We start from the raw sequence: 25531 nt of genomic DNA on the forward strand, positions 1-25531 counted from the left end.
GACTCATGAGAAAAAGGACATATCCATGATTTGTGCTTGAAGGATCAATATACCCACTTAAAAAATGACTCTTTTTTATTATCATTATTATTATTTTGACAAAAGAACACACAAAATAATTATTTTAGAAAAAAGAATTTTTTTTTTTTTTGGGGGGGGGGGGGGCACTTTCCTTCAAATCACCCTCTTTTACAACATCCCCAAGTCATTTTACAGCTACTTTTCCTAGAGACAGAAACTCCATGGGCTGGAGGGTTCAAACCCCCCCACAGACCCCACTCCACATCATAAATTTCAACATAAATCCCTTCAAATATGAAATACCAGGGTTTATCCTTAGCTACTAACACAAACATGAACTTTAAAGATATTCAAATAGGAAGAAGACATAGGATAAATTAAAAATTTCAGAATTATTGAACTATGATATAGTTACATACTTTTTACATATGCATTAACAATGTACATGTTTATAACATGTATAAATTGTTGATAACAAAATCTCTGTTCAGAAAAATTAAAATGCTTCCATGTCATTAAATTTCTTTATCTTCACGCCTGCTAATCGATCAGTTGCATAACCAGCAGTTATGTATAATAATTAAAAGAGATCGATTTCCGGTTATGCATTTGATACGAGTAATTTCAATACACAGATGGTAAGTTGACCCGATGCAGGCAATAGTTGAAATTTTAATTAAAATATAAGAATGTGATTCCATGAGCAATTTATTTTTCTTTTATTTTATACCCTTATAAAATGCAAGGATTGTCGATTAGCGACGATATTTGTTTTGAAACAAGGGCTGGTAGAGCGAAAATGCTGATTGAAAACAGTATTTGCCGACTGGAATTCGTGTTAATCTCAACTAACCTTAAATATTCGATGTTCACCATTAGTTTGCATCAATTACATCTTATCCACCCAAATTTGGGCTTTGATATGTGTATTATTTGGCGAATATTCGAGGTAAATAATGTTGCCTATGCATGCGATACTTCAGTTGTGAAAGAGATTTCGGGTTATACATGAGATAAAGGACAGAAAAGTTTCAGAAGTTTTATACAATCTCCATAATTCACTTCTTAGACTATTTTTACTTTTGGTAATGATTATCAGATTTTAAATATTGGCTGTAATATGAAGACGTTGCATCATATTTGCAAGCACATGTTGATTTTTTAATGCCAGAGAAGGAAAACAGAATACTGCATTGCTTTATATTCAATAGTTTTAAATACTAGTACGTTTAATCATTTATGAAATTATCAAACGTTATTTAAAGTATATTGATTTTGTTTTGTTTTTTTAAATACTTACGCTAGTAAAGATAATTTCTTTTATTAGGCATTAACATATATTAATTAAAGTATTTCCGTTTTTTCGCTTGTCACAAACTTTTTATATGCTTTAGCCAATTTCTGCGACTTTGAAAAAAATTCTTAGTACATTTATAGTGGATATATACATATGTATATTTTTGCATGTTTTATTTTTTGCGATCTCAAACTGATCGCAAAAATATTAAAATAAAAAAAAATACTTGATATACGGTAAATTAAATGTTGTTGTTGATACCCCCCCCCCCCCCAATGGAAATAACTCTTACCATCTCTTTATACATTAACTAATGATGTATAAATTGAGGCTTGTGAATTATAAAACCAAACAGATATTGGTAAAATATTCTTTCCTACAATTTCACCTACTCTGATTGCAATTAATTCTTTTTTAACGCTTGTTCATAATTTGAACTTCTTATTATACACTATAGCAACATGCATCTATAACCGATTTTATGATGTACAAACCATTTTCTTTCTCTTGCTTCTTTCGTGTAATGGCCGATCTTCATATCCTAATGGATTGACATCACCACCACGCTTTACCTTTTTACCATCAAACATGAGAATATAAGATATGGTGTTGTCATCTTGTACCTTTTCCAGCTCGATAACAGAATTCAGTATACCCGGCTTCTGAACATAAGGAAATGCTTCACCCATGGGATATATTCCATAAAGAATATTTTCGCCAGGAAAAGCAGAATTGTTTAACACTGTTGTTGATGTAGTACATTTTGTCCGAACAAAACATAAATCTAATGAATTTTCCACCAAATAAATTTTAACCTACCTAGAACGCGGGGGGGGGGGGGCTGTTTTCTGTGGATAGAAATTTGCTATAGTAATTTTTCCTTTAAATGTGCTCCCCCCCTTTTTTTGATGTGAGATTGAGCACTGGCAAATTCCAGGATTTGGACGGTAATTTTTTTTTTTTTTTTTTTTTTTTTTTTTTGCTTGTCAGATAAATTTGGGAAGTAGGTCCCCACTTTTGGTCAGTTTAGGGTTATTTTTTCTTTTTCTTTCGCTTGTCAAATTTTTGGGGGGAAGTTGACACCCCCCCCCCCCCCACTGTTGAAACCGTTGGCCTATTAACGATGCCTTGGGTTTTAAAATTAAGAAATACACACACAATAATGTGATGTAAATAATTCACACATATAGAATGTTAGTGCAATTATTTCTAAAATATTTTGTACTGATTGTCACTGACCCCCCCCCCCCCCCAGATTTACTTCAACAATCAAACAGATCTTTTTTTTTTTTTTAAATTCAACTTGTTTGCAGGAAAATCCTATCCTTTTATTTTTTAAAATTTTGGAAGACTACGTTATAATTACATTATGTTTAATTTTAATCATGAAGTTTGAAACTGTTTGTCCTCTATCGCATGCATAACCCGAAATTACTTTCACAACTGGAGTATCGCATGCATAGGCAACATTATTTACCTCAAATATTTGCCAAATAATACACATATCAAAGTCCAAATTTGGGTGGATAAGATGTAATTGATGCAAACTAATGGTGAACATTGAATATTTAAGGTTAGTTGAGATTAACACGAATTCCAGTCGGCAAATACTGTTTTCAATCAGCATTTTCGCTCTACTAGCCCTTGCTTCAAAACAAATATCGTGGTTAATCGACAATCCTTGGATTTAATAAGGGTGTTAAATAAAAGAAAAATAAATTGCTCATGGAATCACATTCTTATATTTTAATTAAAATTTCAATTATTGCCTGCATCGGGTCAACTTACCATCTGCGTATTGAATAAATTTTTATCAAATGCATAACCGGAAATCGATCTCCTTTGATTATTATACATAACTGCTGGTTATGCAATTGATCGATTAGCAGGCGTGATCTTGTGCATTGTGAAACAAGAAACAACAATCTATGTAGCAGAGCACAACAACAACCAAAAAAAAAAAAAAAAAAAAAAAAAAAAACTGGAGAGTTCCTTAGTTAAGCAACTTCAAAATATTGTTAACAATTTAAGGAAATTCCATCAATGATTCTCATCAATATCAAAATGTCAAACTTCAAAGTCATTAAAAAGTTTCAAAGATCAGTGTAATAGTATAAAAACAAGTTATGAATAGTAAAACAATTTTAATATTGAAGTAAAGGACAACAAAATTTTGAAATTAATAATATTTGGAAACAAAACTGCATGTAAACAATGCAATTTTAATTTTACAGTCTGCTTTTGAATAAGGGGAAAAATGCTTTTAAATTAAAAATCAAAACAAATACATGCATTGCCATCATATTGTCTACTTCATATATCGTAATACTTTCTACGACATTATGGACAACCTTACACAATTCTGTGTACGTGATATGGTAAATTTGACAAAAAACAGATTGAAAAGCATAAGAAAAAAATATTTTTCAGTTATCCGACCAAATATAAATTAGATCAGCAATCTAATTATTTTTCTCTGACAGTGAACTTGAAAAAATACTTTAAAAAAAGGGGGGTGCCTAAATGTTCAACTAAGGATTCAAAGTGCAACATGCAGACGAATTAGAAATATTAAAGTGTTTTACTGCTTATGATAGTTATCGTTAAAAAAAAAAATAACAAAAGTGATTTTCAGGCAAACAGCTTTCATTGAATTGACAGAGATAGTATTAATGCCTAACCCAAATTCTGTATCAAGCAAAAAGATACATGTACAATGTACATGCAGTTAATAAATGTTACCATGCATCAACAATCATAGGGTACCTAGTACTAACCTTCACCTAACTTAACGAATTGACTGCTTAAATTTTATACAATGGACGTATACTTTTCAACATTTTTAGAATCAATATATTTACAATTAACTAGCCTTAAACTATTTGATATACAATTAACATTTGCAACAAATTGATTAATTATTCATTGTATGGAAACATCTTTTTAAAATCTGGATGAAAATTCATAACGGTACTAGTATTTACAAATACAGCATTTCTTCTCTTATTTTTTTAATTTTTTTTTTAAATACAAAACTATCAAGCTATGTCAGCAGCCATAGGCAGAGGGTTGTATGACATCACTGTGGCTCTATTCAACTCCATCAAAACACAATCTTCAGATACTGCTGTCAACCATCGACTTGGTCATTGGCAAGGCAAAGTGAGGACATGTGCTTGATAAAAAGAATTTAAAAATTTACCAGAAACACAAAATTTTAGGGTACACTAATATTAATATCTCTAAAATCCAGAGCCATGCCAGTATGTTTGAACATTAATCATTTTTGAACAGCTAAGCCCCTAAATGGTCTTTATTTGTTTGTTTGTCTGTATGTTGTTTAACGTCCCTCTCAAGAATTTTTCATATGGAGACGCCACCACTTGCCGGTGGAGAGAGCTGCAAATTTTGTCCTATGCTCGACACTTATGGCCATTGAGCAGTGAGGGATCTTTATCGTGCCAGCACCTACTGTGACACGGGACCTCGGTTTATACTGTCTCATCCGAAGGACAGGTCTCTATGTCCCACAGTGGGATTCGAACCCGCGACTTAAGGATGAACTCCTTACTTCACGACTCTAGAGCAGACGCTCTAACCACTGCGCCACGGGGGCAACCTAAATGGTCTTTAAGAATAAATTGAGCTGGACAAAAATGCCTAACATTAATGATAACTTATATGTCTCTTCATTAGAATTATTAGATATGTATATGAGTTACCTTCTGCAATTAAATAGTCATGTATTCCACATCAATTAAGAAGGCCTTCAGAAAGACTAATATTTGTCCCTTCTGACATAGCTCGGGTTTAATTTTGGTGATGCTCTGACTAATTAAAAATTAATCATTAAAATAAGGTATACAATTAAATCACAATCTAGATTTAAAATATGGTTAAATATCTAAATAATTTATGAAGAATAATATATTCAACAAACCAATCATACTTTTAAAAATTTAATACCTTTGCACATCTCCTATCTTCCTCAGAGAAGACCAACTTGACAGTCACAACAGTCCCCGTCATCTTGTGGGTATATTCTTGGAAAGAACCCACTAGTCTTGCAACATCTTTTTCAAAAAAAAAAAAACCCTGAATTTACACAAACAAGCAAGCTCTTTGAGAAAAATGAAGAATCATGATAAATTCTTGAACATGCATTCAGTAAATAGTCACCTACACTGATACCACATAAATTTGTCTCTCAATTGACATGTTCATATTTTCTTCAAGGTTGAACGTTTCTAAAAGATTTCCTTAATTTTGCAGTTTGCATGCTTAATGGGAGGTGGGGGTGTTCTGTGTGATTTGTTTCATAAAAATATTAAAATTATACCCAATTCGCCAATTTTTCATAGATTTTGTTAAGAAATATCTAAATAAAAATCACCTCGACGAAGAAGTGAAACCACCGTGCAAAACTTCCTAAACTTGCAGTTTGAGTGCTAGGGACCAGGTGCGTGTGGGGGTGGGGGCTGTGGTTTATTCGATAAATGTTAACATAATACCAATGCTTCATATTATTGAGAAATATTCAAATGATACTGACCAATTATACATCCAGTTACTGCGATCGATGTGGTAGTGCACCATCATGACCATGGGTCTGCTTTAACAACGAAGCCCCGCCCACCATGTTGAAATGAGTGTTTGATGGTTGGTTTACAAGCGAAATTATGCAAAAACTGGTTTAAAAGTGTTTGCCAAAGCTTTGCACCCGACCAGGCATGTACCTCTCTTTCTACAATCTGTCACAAGACTGCGTTAACTTGGAAAAATAGCGTTTCGGTCATTGTCAGGCCTGAATAGCACATGTTTCCTTCATTAGTCCATGTGTTTACTTTTTGCGCATGCGGCCGAAGCAACATCGAAAAAAAAATATCACCAAAAATTAAGAATAAACATTACAATTGCGTTTCTAATTAAATAATTCTACATCGTAGACTTTTTTCTGTCTTTTATTATCATAAATTTAAAATTGTTTGGTTCATTTAGCAATTAATTGGTGAATAATGATGAAAAGATATAAGCGGCAATAATGGGTACTCGACTTCCTGTGTATCCAAGGTCATGGACTAGGTTTATTTTTAGCCCGAAAGTAAGTCGAGATAGACTTGTTTCGAATGAAAAAATATCACTTATGTTAATTGAATGAACTTTGCAGAGATACGTATAGAAATTATTTTAAATAAACTTATATAAAGGACATAACAAAGAAAAATGTGGTATTTTTCGGCAATAATGGGTACCGTGACGTTATACATTACAAATCTTGCCGCACTTTTAATTCTCTAAGGTTTTGGAAGAACCGTATATATGAAAATATTTCCAAGTTCCATTAGAGAATATGAACTCTCATTTAAAAAAAGAGAATCAATTTTATTAATTATACGATAGGTATTTCACCTACCTACTCATTATTTCTATCGTAAGTCGGGAGAGGGCGAGGAAACAGTTTTTTTTTTTTTTCTAAATGGCCTAGTTTGATTCATTATGATGCTCTAAAAGCGAACTATGTGTATCTTTTCATCGGCACTTCTTCAATATTTCAACACGTAGTTCCCCATTCATGAGCTTATTTTGCATATCTTTACCGATATGTTCTCATGTATCATAACAGGGACATCAGCTGTAAGATTCCAGTATATCATTTGTCGAGATTGTTCGTCAGAGAATCAACACAGTGGGATAGAAGAAATACCTGCCTCGTCATCATATGTCATAAAAATCCCATATCTTAAACAACACTCCTATCTACATTTTTCGTTCAGTTTTTCTGTTGACGACCTCACAAAAATTAACAGCTCTTTACTCTCCTTCTGCGAAGTAGAAATTTATGGTAAGTCTTCATTTGTTGAGTCTTAAATGCTTAACCGTGCAATTAAATTGAACGAGTTATACAAATAATACATGTTCAGGAACTTGCATTTTTAGTTAAAACTTGGTGTAAGCAATAATGAAGCATTCACATGTATTTCAATTCAAAAGTAATTTGACTTCTTGAAATTGAAAGCAGGGAACTCATTGTGCCCATTTATCAGCTGAAATAATTTGTACAGACTACAATTTGTTTTTGAAATTCCCGAAGGAAAAAAATAGAAGTCATCCACGGATTCTGAAACATGCAGCCAGTCTAATTGTGGCTGTGAAAATATATGTACATAGGGAGGTGGGACGGTATTTTTTTTTTCGTTGCTTCGACGGAATAATTGCTTATTGATAAATACTTAAAATTTATGAATAATTTAAACAAAAAAAAAATGTGCTGTAAACTTAGTGTACATAGTTGAAATAGCGTTTTGTTTTGTTTTTCAATCCTCGAAAGATAATTTTTAATTTTTGGTTTTATTTAAAGTTCTAATGTGAACAGCTCCCAGACATACGCATGCATAACATATAAACGATATTTATTTCAGTGTCCAAAGGTTATATTTATGCTTAATGTTATAATATCCTTTTTCTAACCTCATTTAGTTTTTTTCATTCAAGGTCTATTCGATCATTGTAAGGAGTATGCTTAGAATCAATGAAGTTACTGACAAAAATGTTGATGTTACCCAGGTATCAGGGACATTGTTTATAGTCAACAGATCCGAACTTTAATGGTCGGTTCAATTTCATTGATTACAAATACCAATTATCATTAGGTCGAATGTGACTGACATTTCTAGTATTGATTATTAGACGATTATTTTCATACCGATTTGTCTACGGATAAAATCATTTAATGATCAAGACAAAGGACTCAAAACAGCGTGACCAGTCGATAGGGGATACTAACTCTTCCAGTGTCCTGATCCCTACTATGATGTTTCCAACGGTCTTTGTTTTCTTTGCAATCATATTTGTTACACTGGAATTTAAAGCTTGATTGTCGCTCATTACCTTCCTAACCCCTGTAATGCAATGGAAGTATTAGAACTATCATAAACTCAACCCTTTTCAAATCAAATTGAATCTTAGATGGAGAAGCATGAGTATATAATTTTATATTCACAATAATGCCTAAAAATATATAATGTTATTACATATTTAAACAACAAAAGGAGTACACAAGATCAATATCTTAAGTGTTCAATGGTCATTTAAAAAAAAATTGCATACCAAAAAAAAAGGTATATCTCAATTACTCTCTTCATAGTCGATATTTTCATAAGTTCCGTTAGAATAATAATAGTCCATTCGAGAATAAATCTTATCGTTGACTCTATAACTAAGCTGATGTTGTTCATACTAGATGTTTTCATGCTACATTTTACCACGAATACCTTCATTACAGGAGACTTGCGTTTTTAAACGGTCAGCAGGGGATTCTAACCTAACGCGTTCTGACCAGGAAGTCTCTATGTGTATTGCAAATACGAAACAGATTAATGTTCTTTATCTCTACATTTTTTTTGGTGAATTATTACTTTTTAAATATCTTTGTTCTAAAAGGATGCCCTAGAAATCATTATGGTAGCCCATGTAGACCATGCTTTTCAAATTGTGACGAATGTAACGCTATTGACGGATCTTGTATATGCCAAGCTGGGTATACCGGAACAAACTGCACAGATGGTAAATATTCAATCTTTAACTTATTTCTGCCTGTGGTTTTTTAAAGAAATGTAACAAATGCTATTTTAGGCGAAACACGTGTTATAATGTTATTTTATTTCTTAAATTTACATAAACTATTGAAGAGTGTTCGAATAGCACATATGGTGCTAATTGTGTTTACGAGTGTGGACATTGTTTTAACGAAACTTGTCATCACGTCACCGGGAATTGTTTACTTGGTTGTAATAATGGTTGGACATCAAGCAGGTGCAATCAAGGTTAGTGTTTAAACATAAGCTATTAAAAATGAATTATTCTATCTTAACATGAAAGGGGGGGGTGGCACCGACTCGCAATCGCGAATATGTTTTCGTCACAAACTCGTCTGTCTCTTTTGAAAATGAGCAGGAAATAGACAGAATTACAAGCTTGTTCGCTTATAGCGAATATTGAGAATATTGCAAGCTTTACTTGGTTTTATATCCATATGTATGATTGTATAAAAGGATCCACATTTTTTTATTTAGAAGTTTACATGCATCTTCATGATTATATACTAACTTAAGTATTTCACGTAAATAAAATACTACAAATAAAGAACAGCGTTTTAAGGACAGATGATAGAAACAAATTTCATGAAACATTTGAAAATAACAACTTGAGTCATGTTTATATAAGTAAAATGAACAAGTTTTACCGCGTAGTTTCTATTTTTTCATTCAAAGTTTCACAGTATAGGAATTTGAAGTGACAAAAAAATGTATAGATTAATAAGGATGGTTGCAAAAAGGTAGAATTTGAACATGATAGAAGGTGTACAATTTCTTAATATTTTAGAAATTTATTATTTGCATCATTTGAAACAAAAATAGCCCCAAAAATATATACCAATCGCTAGGCATTCATTTTTTCTGTTTGTATCATCTGTCCTTAATAAGGAAATATGTGTATGTGTTTAAACGTCCAGATCTTTTAAAAAATATATGTCCTGTATATAATATATGTAAACTGGTATAATGCTATTTGACATTTTCAACACTCCATTTATCATTATGAATTAATCATTAAGACAAAAGGAATTAGACAGACACAGATCTCTCTTTGCTATAAATAAAGGTAGGATTTTCATCTTCTAATTCAGCCTGCACACCTGGTTGGTATGGACGTGATTGTTCACATCGATGTAGCAGTCACTGTTTAACACCGTACTTATGTGACCGATTTAACGGATCTTGTATTGGCGGATGTGCTACTGGATGGACTAATGATACCTGTGACAAAGGTTTGTTGTTTTGATGCTTATTTTAACTAAACTCTATATTTCTCCATTTATTATTATTATTTTTATCATACATGTACAATTTTTTTTTTCACAGTTGACACGGAATATTGTACGTATAATTTTCTAATCTCTAATCGGTCTACTGTAGCCTTTCTAAAGCTTCTTTTGTCCTATTGCTTTTGTACTCTTCCGCCCAAAAACAGGTGTTGATTGGGTACCATCAGCTGTTTCCGTTTTGTACCATAATATGACATGGAAAAAAGAAATACTAAATCATCTAATCAGATATGACCCCGCTGTGGCCCTTCTCTGCAACTTTAGTTTGAAATCTGATGAAGAACTTTTTTACGACGTTACTTGGTTTATTGATGGACAAGAAGTTTTAAATCAGACTGTTGATGAAACCAGTAATTACACTGCTGTGATAACAGCTCATAATATGTTGAGAGCCGAGAAAAAGATAGGGTCTCACGTAAGCCATTTTTTTTTAAATCATTAAAACTATGATGTTTGGAAGATCTGGGAATATTGCTTGAAACATCTGGATGTAAAGTTAATATTATCAAATTATTTTCTGTTAGAAATCATTTCAAAACATGCTTTTTTGAAGTCAATTCCTTTAAAATATAAGAGAACAAATGCTTGCATTAATATACGAAAAAAGAGTAAACAAACAAATATGAGTAATTGTGATTCAATTTTCAACAAAATTTGTTTCTTTCGTAAGGTACACTGCAAAGTTGGTGCAAAACGTAAAAAAGCAAACAGTCCATGTCTTTTCAAAGTTGGAAATTCATTCTTTGCTGGAATTAAGGTACTACTATAATAAATATCTCAGATTAATGCCTGTTAAGACAGTTTAAAGAATAGTACTCAGTTCCCAGTTTGAAATTAAAGACTCTGTAATTTCAAAATGCATCTTGCTAACTTTTTCCCTTGCATTTTATTAAACCTTTTCCTAAAAGTTATACATTTGGTAAAAAATTGAATTACACTTAAATACATTTTTTTTAAGATTCTCAATCCAAGTATTGAGTTGGAGAGAAAAGGATCTAAGAATGTCGAATTAGAGATGACAATACCATTTGCCTCTGAATCGCTTTATATTAATGGAGTTCCACAACCAGTTAGCGACCTGAACATTCATATGACCTTCAAAACAGATGATCCGTCTAAATGTAGTGGAGGAGGATCATCTAATCAGTGCGAGGTCAAAGTAAAAAGCTATAGCTACAACGAGAAACACAAGTATGAAAACGGCGAATGGAGGCAAAGTATTTCATTTCCGGTTTACAGCCAGGATACGGATGGTTACGTCATCAATAGTCACATGACCCTTAACTTAAAGACAGGCGGTACTAACGGGGTTGGCAGTAAAATATTTGAGCATGTGTCCTTGCCTGATATCTCGGTATATTGTTACATATAGTAATACATAGTTATGATGAGCAAGGGTGACTCTACCAAAATTGTGAAATTCATTCCCCCAGGGTCAGGGGTTCTGGTGTTAGGGCGGGGCTATATAGAACATATAGTGAAAGTGCATTATTTCTTTGAAAATCTTCTTCTCTACTCCTGGGTATTATTGAAACAAATTGAATACATAGTTATGATAAGCAAGAGTGACTCTACCAAAATTGTGAAATTCATAGTCCCAGGGTCAGGGGTTCTGGTGTTAGGGCGGGGCTATATAGATCATATAGTGAAAGTGCATTATTTCTTTGAAAATCTTCTTCTCTACTCCTGGGTATTATTGAAACAAATTGAATAATAGTTATGATAAGCAAGAGTGACTCTACCAAAATTGTGAAATTCATAGCCCCAGGGTCAGGGGTTCTGTTGCTAGGGTGGGGCTATATAGATCGTATAGTGAAAGTGCATTATTTCTTTGAAAATCTTCTTCTCTACTCCTTGGTATTATTGAAACAAATCAAATACATAGTTATGATGAGCAAGAGTGACTCTACCAAAATTGTGAAATTCATGGCCTCTGGGTCAGGGTTCTGGTGCTAGGGCGGGGCTATATACATCATATAGTGAAAGTGCATTATTTCTTTGAAAAGCTTCTTCTCTTCTCCTGGGTATTATTTAAACAAATACATGGTTATGATAAGCAAGGATGCCTTTTCCAAATTTGTGAATTTCATGACCCCTGGATCAGAGGTTCTGATGTTAGGGCGGGACTCTATTTATTATATAGTGAAAATGCATCAATGCTTAAAAATCTTCTCTGCTCCTGGGCATATCAGAGGCAAAAAGGGTAAAAGTTTTAATAAGGAAGGGTATTTTTACCAGATTTTTGAACATCAAGACCATTTGGTCAAGTGTTCTAGTCCAGACCAGGGCTCTATTAATTTGTATTCTACTGAGAGGAGTTATTCCCCTTTGCCATTTACTTGTGATAATTAATCACTGTAAATAATGTACTTGAAAGGTTAATAGAATAAGAGAATTATGCAAGAATTTTTATTGTATAATACAAAAAGTACTTTCATAGTTTTAATGATCAGGTAGACTTGTCTTATTAAGGTTTTCCATCCCTAATAGGAACTAATTCTCTATCCTTAAATATCAATCACGTATATAATACTCTGATATTAATTCAAAGAACTTTACAGTAGAAAAGGATTTACCAAGTGAAAGTTTCAAAAACGTAATTAACTAAGCAGTATTTAATTAATAGAAATTGCATTGAAGTCTATGGAGACAAGCGATTTTTTTTTTAAATAAAAATTCAGATAATAAGAATATCAATAACTACTGTGGTGGAAAGATCAATTAAATCATTAGAAATAGAATGACAATTGAAAACAATTTTTTTACCATATATTTTTTTAAAATTGATTTTTATTACTTAAAAAAAGAGGGAGATAACTCTTCAACAAAGGTCAAGTCATAAATTAGGACACTTCCATTCTTACATGCTAATAGTAATAAATGTAGATTATGTCTAAATATACTGAGTATTCCACCCGTACACATCTGTTATGTATTCAAATTCATTGAATCTGAGGCTATTAGGGATGGAATACCAGTACCTTAAATGTTCATCAAAGACCAAGAGTCTTACTCAGGCCAATGTAAGAGATTTCCACAAGGAATTAAAAGAGTACAGAAGCACTGATAGTTTCTTAATATACTGTCTGGTGAGAGTGATAAATGGGGAACAGATTAGAACCTAATTTATGAACTGTTAATGAATACTAGACTAATTATTTTGTTAATCCTGATCACCCTATTTTTCTTGCTTTTGGGCAACAAAGCTTCACCTTTCAGTTCATTTTATACTCTATGGATCCTCTAAATTGTTGTATTATACTCGGATGACCGTTAAGGCCCTTGGGCCTCTTGTCTTCTTTCATTTTCTTTTTTCTTCTTTTTTCACTAATAAATATTTTATTCTGCTGATGATATGATTTGTATTTCCCTTAATAATGGCAAGTTTGCAAGTAAAACTATATTTTTGACGTTACGTTTTCTAAGCACGAAAACGTTAAAAATTGAATGCGTAACAAATAAGACTAGACATCCAATTTTTGCTCTGTTTTTTTTTCTTTTTGTTTTTTTTTTTTTTTTGTTTTTTTTTTTTTAAGGTTTAACTACTTTCTATTTTTTGATATAAAATTTTATTTATTTGCACATTTCGAAAATAAGATTTTTATGGATAGCAAGTATTCCTCTGAAAAAAGAAAAGAGCTCACATCTCTGATATACGTCTTGTAAAATATCATAATTAGCTTATTTGTGTCATAGTAACAAAACCGACTAGACATCAAACTCACTCTACTATTCTTCAAATACTTGCTTACATCTATTTACATGTACTTCTTGATTTGCACATTTTATATCTCCCTTTAGTTTTACCAGAAGAACTTGCTATATGGGAAAATTCTTTAACAAACATTCCATCTCTCCTTGTTACATGTCAAAATCACGGCATATTACGGAATGCTATTATTTTTTACGAACAGTCGGTATCGGTCAGTATTGGAAATTTGTTAATGAATTTTGTATGAAATCATCACAGGACATTATAGGAGCTTTGTGCAAATTGGCGGAAACTTCCATGTGGTCAAAACGAAACAATGACTAAAAACTACTAGCGCCCGTCTTTTAATGTTACAAGTTACGCAGTTACGTTACTCTATACTATGCGTAACGTCTCGGCGAATAAAATCTTTAAAATACATGAATGAAAAATAAAGTAAGTGATTATATAATAGTCTCTGTGTGCTTCTCATATGTATTAATCTTGCCTTTATTCTATAGAAAATCTCTTCACTGTTAAAAAAAAAAGTACCTAACTTCTGTACATGTTAACTGATTTGCTCTTTTCTTTTTTACGATATTCATAATTGTTTTATAATGAAACAGATAAGTGTTCGAGAAGGAAATGAACAATGGAAAGGAAGATCGTGTGGTGTTAGAGCGGATCCACATATGTATACTTTTGACGGAAAGTAAGAAAATATGGGAATAGTCTGCAGAGTGCATTGTGTATAATTTACAATCTTCCTAAAATATATTTAGAGAAATAAACCTTTATGGGTTTATTATCAAGAGCAGCATGACATATACAGTAAAACTTGTCTAAACCGATGATTTAATTGTCATATTTCCTTAGTAGTTTGCTACATAATATTTTACTGTTATTATTTAATATCAAATATGCATGTAAGTTCGAAATCCTTTAATTTGAAGGTTGTCTGGTGAAATGCTTTGCTCAATTTATAGATGACATCCTTAACATTTGCTTCAAATCTTTGATACCTCGTTATCGTTATTTAACGTATTTCAGAATAATTGTTCGTTACAAGGGGAAAAAGTCAATAAATCTTGTAATGTAACAAGAGATGTGCTTACCTTGTACATGTTATCTGTGTTCTCCCTACAGATCATACGAGTGTCAGATACCTGGAGAATTTATAAATTATCGAAATCAACATCAACTACAATGGGTAAGGCTGATCAAACAAAAAGCCCCGGGCCACATTTTACAAAAGAACTTACGACTAAGTCCAAGAACTTGCGCTTAATGTAAAATCTTGCAAGGTTTAGTTCTTTTATTATTTACTTATATACAGAAACATCTTAAACAGGTGGGGCACAGTTCCTTTTTTTCAGTAACTGTTACGCTAAAAGGGGAATTGTTCCTCTTTTCAGTAATAAAAAAAACATTACTGTAAACGGGAATTTTCGTCATATTTTTAAAATAATGCCCCAAATTCGTGTATTAAATAAAAAGACGATGTGATGTGTTTAAACATTATTAAACCAACCTCGTTGACAAAAAAAAAATTCAGTTCTTTAGTTTTGCAGACGGGAGTAAGATGAGATTTAATCGTACGAGATCATGAGTATTCTTCCAACGGATGTGAATATTTCCATTACAAGTATATTACTACTAGTTTAAACACGGAAAATTTCATAGCTTGGTTTCGTTGAGGTGACATATTTTGAACATGTATAGGAATTTAAACTCACATGTATGCAGCAGTAATACACTTCTCCCTGTTGATAAATGATACGAAAAGTATAGAATCTTACAAGGACTTTAATTCTCAAACCATCTTTGAATGAGTATCTTTTAAAATTTAATATTTCATCTAATTATTTCATCTGTAAAAGAAGCAGTGGTATTAAAAATTATTTTTCCGATGTCTTTGAAAAAAAAGTTTATAATATTTAATTAGAACGAATACTTTCATGTACGAGTTAGCAATTGCTAACACAGATTAGCTTCCGTAAGAAATCTATATTGCAGAAATATTTCATCACTCTTTTTCAGTTTTTTGCTGAATTATTGAAGTTTTAAGCATATATACACTTAATAGACTATAAATATTGAGAGGATGTGAAAATATTCTTGCACGTAATCTTTTATTCAAGGCAAACACGAGAAAAGAGGGTAAACGATTGAAAATTCCCGTATACAGTAATGTTTTTTTTAATTATTATTACTGAAAAGAGGGAAAATTCCCTTTTAGCGTAACAATTACTAAAAAAAAGGAACTGTGCCCAACCTGTTAAAACTCCTTATAAAAATTATAAATTCCAATTTTAATAAATATAGGAAGAAAACTATTCGCTAAATTACATTTTGGTCTTAGTCGTAATTTCTTCTGTAAAACGGGCCATGATATGTCCTATTTTAAAGAAATCGCCTTAATGAATTTATATAGGTAATGCAAAACTCAATATAAAGCCTAAAGGATAGAAATGTTCATAAAAAGTAATATAGTACATACCTATAAATATGAATTTAACATTGAAATTTTAGATTCAGTCCAAACACCACTTATGTTTCCCGTCGTATGATGGACCTTGGTGCGTCTGCGCAGTGGCAGCAAGAGCAGGAAGAGATGTCTTTGTCATAGATTTGTGTGGAGAAAATAAAATCATCAGTTATGAACTTTGCGAGGACAATGTTTTGAAAGTCACGAAAATCCACGACAAATACTATAAGGTCAGCTACTTATACATATAACTACAGAGAAAAATGGTTGGTTGAAACACCATTTCAATTCTCAAAACTTAAAAGAAAAATAATTAAAGTCCGCTGGGATTTAATTTCATTTATCAACAAATCTTATTTTAAAATCGATTGGAATTTTTTAAAAGTCTACTATTAAATTCAGAATTTTATCACAAATTTTCAGGAGGTGAAGTAACCTTCGCCCTGATCTAGCAATTTTGTGTCGAAGTGCACAACTAACATGACTTTCAATTATATACAACAGGACTGAATTTAAAGTTAAGAAAATTAGACATATTGATTTAGTAGTCAGCCATTTTGTATCATTCTATTTATACTGCATCTTCAGATATATTTCCCCACTGGTACTTCACTCGCCATATATATAATGGAATGGAACAGACATTATATCATTGATCTTGAAATTCTACCCTCTGCTATGGATGTAGGGAATGCCGATGGTTTATGTGGATATTTTGATGGTGTGATGGAAAACGACTTCAGAAGGCGAAACAGTACTATTATAGATGACATCGGTCTGAGTTATCCTAATGACTTCTCCGAGTCATGGAAGTAATTATTCATAATTACATTTACAAAAAAATTTCTTTAACGTCAAACTATACATAAACATTCGATGTAAAATAACAATTTCAACCATGTTTTTGCACGTAGGATTCGAGACAACGAAAATCTCTTCAGCGGCGACTCTTTAGTCTACAACAGTTTGCAATCTGTGTCGACCATTCTTGTTCCTCATTGTACATGCACTGAGAGCGGGAAAACCCAATGCTCCTACAACACGTTCACACCTTGCAACTCAAACCGAGGCAAACAGTATGAATGTAATGTAGACCTTGTACAAAACAGAAGACGAAAACGGGATGTGTCCGATATGTTCAAGGAGAGGGATCCTTTAATCGTATGCTATAACTCATACAATCTTCTCCATTTTAAAATAATTTTAACTTATCAAACTACTGAAAATTTCTAGATTGACTTGTATGCATAAAAATATTGATCCTGAAATTTGCAAACCTAGAATTAATAAGGAACAATCTCTAATGAATACACGATGACAGTTTCATCTTGGTGATAATGTTTTTTTTTTTTAATTAACAATTCCAGAGAAAGAAACGCACGGTTTCCTACGTACGGACGACTGAATACTCCGAGAGAGTTTGTCTACAGGCTTTTGAAAATTCACCTGAATACAACACGTGTCAACAACATGTGACTGACCTTAGTAATGTAACCTTATCCAACTGCATTGAAGACATAAGAGTAGGTCAATTACAAGTTAGAACAGTGTACAGCACGTTAGGCATATACTGTAGTATCTCATGTTCTAGTACATGTATCAATTAACTTATACTGAAAAGTGGCCCATTTTTGCTTAAAAATCGTTTGAGTTGAACAAATTCAATGCTAAGATCTGTTTTCAGATGACAGGCGATGAGAACCTAACGAACATTCACGTCGAAGCCGCTCTACAGCAATGTTCAACGTTTGTCCTTTTAAATGCCACACTGCAAGAATCAGAACCGGAAGTGACCTATACAATACAAAACCTCTGTCCAAGCAACTGTACCGGACATGGAACTTGTGATGGGGGTAGGCTATTCATTGTATCATACGATGTTAGGAAACTATTTTGCTAATCTTTTGATTTGAAAATAAAGAATCTGCAATATCCAAGAGATAAATATGAGATAAAATAAATTCAATAGCATTATTACATTCATTTCTCAAAATTTTAATGATAATTTACAAGAAACTTTACAAAACTTCTGATATCTGTTTTATCATTATCAGTCCAAAGATATCGTTTTTAGAGATCGTCTTACATGTACATGTAGACTTAATGTTTAGTCATTTATCATCTTTATTACAAGGAAACTGTACATGTGACACTGGCTTTGGGGGGAGCGACTGCTCCTTTGATTTACTTGGACCTCCCACAATTACAAGTGTTCCCAGTGCTGGTCTTTGTGATCTCTCTACTACAACCTGTAAAGAGGCCACCATCTTGGGAAAATATTTCTTTGAAAACATGGACTCCATATGTTATCTTACCGTAAAACAGGTACGTCTGAATTGTCATTTGTAAAAATAAAGTTAGCTCAATCAGTAAATGGCTCGCTTTGTGATTCGATTGATTGATTGTATGTTATTTTACGTCCCGTTCGATAATTTTTCACTTATATAGAGACGTCATCATATACAGGTGAAGGGCTTCAAATTAAGACCTCTATTCGGCACTCAGGGCCATTATTTAAGCAGTGAGTGTTCTTTATCGTGCCAACGCCTACCATGAAACGGGGCCTCAGTTTTATAAGGTCTTATCCGAAGGACCCGCAACTTTCACTCCAAAGTGCCGAGCGCTTGACGAAGGAACAGTTGCTATCCATTTTTTTTTATCGACTTATGTCAGTCGAGACCGTGATTCGAACACACATCCTTCTGATCACGGACCAAGCGCTCTACCGACTGAGCTACCGATACGGTCTTTGTGATTCGAAGGGCGTGAGTTCAAGCCCGGGCAGCGACAGACCTAAGATGATGAGAAAAGGTTTCATTCCTCAAATGTTCGGTTCCTTGAATTGAAAGTTGCAGGTCTTTTGAATGCAACCTTTAAGTTCAAGACCCTGTGTTACGATAATGGGTGGCACGATGATGATTCCTCACTGCTCAATTGCCAAGTAAAAGTCTAAATTTAAGGATCTTAACCGGTATATGCAGAAGTCTTCATACGAGTTAAAAATTGTCGAATGGGACGTAAAATAACACACACTCAATCCATCAGTGTTACTATACGTGTTCATTTGACAATGCTTTGACATAGGTTTTTTTTCATGAATATAATATATATTTTCTTAGAGCAATATTAACCAAACGGAGGAAAGTGAGCACAAGAGACAGATGACTTTACAAGAGAGAACCTTATTTGAGGGATTCTGTCCGCTTCCGTATGACACATCTGGTATCTGGACGACTGAAGTCAAGTTTAACATTTCAAATGACGGAGTACGTTTCACAGACACGTATCAAGTTATTATATATCAGTCTCATTGTCAGGAGTACCACAATGAATCCGGAAATGTGTATTTCACCTTAAAGGTAAGTGGTGCTCTCTTTCTAAACGTGTTTGGAGTATATTTTAATGTTTACCAAGTGTTTTGTGATTGACCTTTAACGATATAAACATACATAAACATCCTGTGAATCTCTCGAATAACACTTGTGTCTGTCAAATGAATTTCAAAAACCTGCTTTTACTTTTTCCATATTTCCCTTTAAAAAAATGTAGATCTAAGTACTTGAAAATTCATGTATGTCTTGCATGCATGTACGCTTACCTTAAGAGCTTTGAATTCTTAAAAGTTGAACACGACTCTTAAATAAGCATACACCATATTTGATTTTACCATCTATGATATCAGCACTGGGGTATATCCTTCGCATTCGTAACACCTGTCTGCTTCATTGTCACGTGGAATGGCGACATGTGTTCGCGTTAGTTGTCTTGCATTGTCTTTGCATACATTTTATTGCAGTTACGTGTATTTGGGTTTGTTTGTATACTGCAGTGACCTGTGCAACGGTTGTAAGTTTCTTTGGTATCGTTTTTTATTACCGTGCAAAGTTATTTTCTTTGCTACCGACGCGGGTATGTTATTGCTACACCCAGAGATATCCTACTTGCCTTTACAATATGACGTCATACATGTAGTAAGCTGTATGACGTGAACTTTAGAAATAATGATTTCTTCATATATATATTTAAATTTTAATTTCAGGTCCAAGAAATGAAGGGAATCATTCAAAACATAATATAAACTAAATCTTTTCGTTTTTGGGTGGTATAAATAGCTAATATATAGCACGGGGGTTAAATACCAAACCCATGACGTCATAACTATTGATCAAATATTTGCCGAGTGAAATTATAGGTGAAGAGAATTCATGAAAACAAATATATGAAATGGGAGTTTTAAAGCATAAACCATGAATGTTATGAGAGATTCATAAGGAATTAAAGATTAAGAATCAGGTACGCTGATATATTCTTATCATCTTTTCTTATAACGAACACGGGCAGTGCTTTGAAATCCCGATCAGCCTTTCCTCTGTCGTTCTATAACAAAGATGAAAAAGTTCAACACTACGCCGCATACTTTGAAACATAATTTTTGTTTGTATGGAAAGCTTGTATTCTATAGTACTTGGAAAGTGCTGCTAGAATCGTGTGGTTAACATGAATTAATAACAATTCCTTCATCGTGTGTATAAAATGTAAAAATTTTGGTAAGGATTCATGCGAAACTTTGTAATATTTTTTTCTGTGTCGGGAGAGTAGGATTCTAGCAGCACTTTTCATGACCCAGTGATGTTTTTACATAATCATTTTCACTCAAAGAAATGAATTATCTCCGGGGTAGTGTTGAACTTTTCACATTTTCATTAAGGCAAATTTTTTTTATTTATAGACGTCACGTGATGACGTCATGTTGGAGTGCTTCTTTTAGCCTAAGACTCAATGACGTCTATACAATTGATAATAATAGTAAATGATTTATCTATGGCTTTTCCGATTTATCAATATTACATTTTACGAAAAAAAAGTCTAAATGCGCCGAAATTTGATCTGGGCACTGCCTTAACACACCTGCGGAGTGCCATGTATAATACGTCTGTCTACACAGACGACAACTGATTACACTAAACAGTGACTAAATGAACGGCTTACATAGGGGCCCTCAGATAATAGATATGGCGGACAAATTCCTTTTACGAAACGTGTTCAGCTTTTAAGCAGGATAAATCTCATTTTCATATATTACATGTATTTACAGGAAAATTTCTGTTTCATCGACGGTAAATGCTTCAGTTCCATGCAGAATAGTTCCATCAATGAGTGTCTATACTGCAATACAACAAATGATAAATTCAACTGGACAGAAAATGAATGTAAGACTCTTATTAGCATAGTTTGTTCTTATTTCCTTTCGATTGATTGATTGTATGTAGTTTAACGTCCCATTCGAGAATTTTCACCCATATAGAAACGTCACCATATACTGGTGAAGGACTTCAAATTTAGACCTTAACTCGACACTCAGGGCCATTGAGCAGTAAGAGATCTTTATCGTGCCAACGTCTGCCGTGAAACGGGGCCTCGGTTTTTAAGGTCTCGTCCGAAAGACGCAAAACCTTTCACTTTGAAGTGCCGAGCGCCTGGCGAAGGAAAAGTTGCTACCTAATTTTTTTTATCGACTTGGGTCAGCCTTCGATCACGGAGCGAGCGCTCTACCGTCTGAGCTACCGTGAAGGAATTATTTCCTTTTGATTTGTATCGAGATGAATGTGATTTTCTTCCATAAAACTATTGACAGTAATACAGTTAAGCATGGTAATATTTAAAAAAAAAATCGGTTGCCCGTTCCGGTCCAACTGCCTTAAAATGGACCAACTCAATACTTTTTTAACTCCATGACACAATTATTTTTTATGTATTCCGGAAAATAGATTTTGAAAATTCAGCACCGATGTTGAAAGAATACCACCAATCTAATGATCCAATTTTTTTTATCGTAAGTCGGGAGAGGGCAAACATAGTTTTAAAGTTGGCCTAATATAAATATTTTTATCTACGTAGCCTGTGGACAAACAACAACAGAAAGTATGACAACAACAATGATCCACACACACACATCGTTTAGCTCCACAGAACAAATAGAAGAGACTACAACTTCTATAACGACTGCTGCACAAGATGAAACAACATATACCAAAGCAACCTCTCCGATCACAACTACAGAAAACGAACATGCATCTATGGTGTCCGATTCTTCTTCCATTAAACCTACAACATTAGCATCGACAATAACAACAGTAAGTTTTGCTGACACAACACCTGAGACAGCAGAGATGACGGAGGATCTATCAACCACAACTGCTGAAACAACAGCAGTGATATCAACAACCGATTCAGCATCAACTTCAACAACAATAGCATTGACGACACTGGAAACAACACCAGCACTCACTACAAACCCGCCAACTAAAACAATCAAAGAAACAACTTCGAGCTTGACAACAACTCAACCAATCACGTCGCCATCATCTACAAAACCGACATCTACATGGAAAATGACAACTACAAGTAACACAGAAGCATTGACTTCCTCTCAATCGTCAACTTCCGAATCATCAACAACATCGGTAATAAGTACTGACGGCAAAGCAACTGCGAAAGAGGATACATCTTCAACTACAACAATTAGCGAAACTAAATCAACCCTGAGTACATCAACCTTGAAATCAACAGAAACCTCAGCAGAACGTGTCGACACAACTACTTCCACTAATACAAAAGATACCAAAGGAGAATCGACTCATTCCAAAGTTAAAAACACCCATTTGATCGTTGGAGCCTCGACGTCCATTGTTGGAATTGTATTAATTATGATAATCATAGGACTGGTAGCCAGAAAATGTAGTAAATCGTAAGTACTCCTCGGTTTAGATTTTAAGGAGGCCGACTGGAGTTTTCTTTGTGCAATACTTTTTATTTTCTTTTTCCATTTTTGGATACCCACTTTCACCAGACGATAGATTTTTTTTTTGTTCTTGGTATAAAGTTTACACCAAAGTCCGTTGTATGATTCGTGAAAATTTACATTGAAGTGCAAAATCTAGCACTTTTTCATAAAACCCTCTAGTACATGAAACAATATTTTAAGATTGGTCCCTCAAAAATACCTAGATTTTCCCTAAACTTGACATGTATATTGAAGTCAATATAAGTTACATAGGACATAAGACCAAAGAGCTTTCTGTTGTGGATTTCACATAATAAAACTCCATTCGGACCCTTTGGAGATTGAACAATGAGTTATTTTAAAAGACATCTGGTTTACATGATTTGAATAAAATGTCTACTATATATGTTTTCCAAAGTTAGAGATAAATTTCTTCCTTGTAACACTTTTATCATTTTAAACTGACGTGTACAGTATAACATTGAAGATTCAAATAAACATTTTTTACACAGACGATCGTGTCCATTGTTTAATCGGTAAATTCTTGAAACAGATATAAATATTCAGTCAATATTTTATTTTATGTATTAAACAGGAATAAATGTCCAGAAACCCATCAGGAAGACATTGGACCAATCAGAAACTGGAGAGACCTCGTTTTGGTGGGAAAACAAAACCCAGGGTTTCAGTACAATGCTAATTCGTCCTTATCCTACAATGAAGATTCCTACGTTCCACACGCACCTCTACATCATTTCGAATCAAGTGGAGGGTCTTGTCATAATGCAAACGCCAGTAAATATCAAAGACACTAAATTTGACAATTCTGTCTTTTCTTTCGTGTACAGAGCTAGTATTTATCCTTTCAAATACACACTTGTAGAATACTCTGTATTCAAACTTGAATATTCCAATGATTATATACAGTGTTTGTTTAATGTTTTGTATAATGTAAGAAATATAGTTTATTTTATTGTAAATGTCCTAGAATAAAAAAAAATTACTACTTTTAAAGTAGTTAGGTTTATTGATAAATTTCATGCACTCCCATGATTGTAGACATTTAAACATTCTACTAGTAATGAATATAAAATCGATAAGATTTAACATTGCAACAACCCTAGTTTATGTTAGCAGATTTTTTTTTGAAATAATTTCGGAATAATTACGACGTTTGTACTTGCAAGTAATTAAGCTAGGTTCTAATTAAAATTTGCGAAACCCATAACTTTGGTCAGTAAAAATTTGGACTGATATTCAAGGTGGAATAGGATTATATTTAAATAGCAAACAGCAGAAAATTAAATAAACACCAAGGATTAATTTATAAGTTCATTTCTTACTTGAATTGGTCCTGGAAATATAAGGTACGAATTATCCTGTCACTTCACGAACATGTGGCTCTGTTCGCACACCTGCTGTTTCGTGTGCAATCTTTCTTGCTGACTGCTGAAAAGGGCAGATGTATTTCTGTTAGAAATTTACAATGATTACTTTGTCGGCCTAGCATATATTAAATGTAGTCCGAGGAGAAAAGCTCGCCCAAGGAACTATTTCTGAGGTTCTTGTGGGGGACATATTAAGTTTTCAGCTGATATATGCACTGATAGAAGACGGTCCACTCTGGAGGGGGTTGTTGATAGTTTTTTTGGGAGAGTTACGCCTGGTCAACCACAGGTTGGACAATCTAAAACAAGTGTCCTAGACTTGGCCTATAACTGACGTTACAATTGTGGGCTCTAAGACAGGGCGTATGCTCTTAAGTGAAAGTATGAGAGCCCAGTTAGGTGGCATTACAAAAATTAGTAAACCGCGTTCACCTTCAACTCACAGGAAGCTAAGGTCAGCCAGCCAGTATCATGCAGTTGCTAGGGGTGTTCATGGATCGCTCATTAACTATCAGGACAACACCTGCATGTGGAAGAACCATGCATGTAACGCACCTGGCTGGGGGGAGGGGGGGTCGTTACCTATTCCAAAGGGTAGGGAGGAGGGGGTAATTTTTGCTAATTACAAATGTCTGGACTTTATGATGGCAATTACATGTTAATGTGAATTTTTTCTAGGAAATCTTTAACAGTTTTGGCTCGAAAGATAGGAATACATGAACAATAGCTGTAATACGGGAAATGACAAGCAATAACTGGCCAGACGTAACCTAACAATGATCTCTTTAATGCATTTTGAAAGCTTTAATGTCAGCATTTACAACGGCTATTGATCCCTTATCATTTAAAACGGTAATTTTTCCCTTAACTTTAAACGTAATGGTCGCCCACGTTGCGCAGTGGTTAGAACGTTTGCTCTAGAGTCGCGATGTAAGGAGTTCATCTTTACGCCGCGGGGTCGAATCAACTGCGGGACGT

The 25531-nt window shown here is 33.6% G+C and overlaps 1 protein-coding gene across 1 annotated transcript; it reads left to right on the forward strand.

The window, feature by feature from the left end:
- The first annotated feature begins 10392 nt into the window (after positions 1-10392).
- Positions 10393-24110, forward strand: LOC133180160 (serine-rich adhesin for platelets-like). Its single transcript, XM_061314732.1, has 15 exons — positions 10393-10617; positions 10873-10959; positions 11161-11556; positions 14520-14605; positions 15040-15103; positions 16426-16611; positions 16970-17193; positions 17296-17542; positions 17749-17904; positions 18066-18234; positions 18516-18706; positions 19501-19740; positions 21477-21591; positions 22280-23129; positions 23761-24110. Exons 1-15 carry the CDS (start codon positions 10393-10395, stop codon positions 23978-23980), a joined length of 3456 nt encoding a protein of 1151 aa, XP_061170716.1. The 3' UTR covers positions 23981-24110.
- Positions 24111-25531: the final 1421 nt, after the last annotated feature.

Source organism: Saccostrea echinata, unplaced genomic scaffold (genome assembly GCF_033153115.1).
Source record: "Saccostrea echinata isolate AGI-Se365-2 ecotype Australia unplaced genomic scaffold, CSIRO_AGI_Sech_v1 ptg000006l, whole genome shotgun sequence".
In the NCBI taxonomy this organism is placed as follows: Eukaryota; Metazoa; Mollusca; class Bivalvia; order Ostreida; family Ostreidae; genus Saccostrea; species Saccostrea echinata.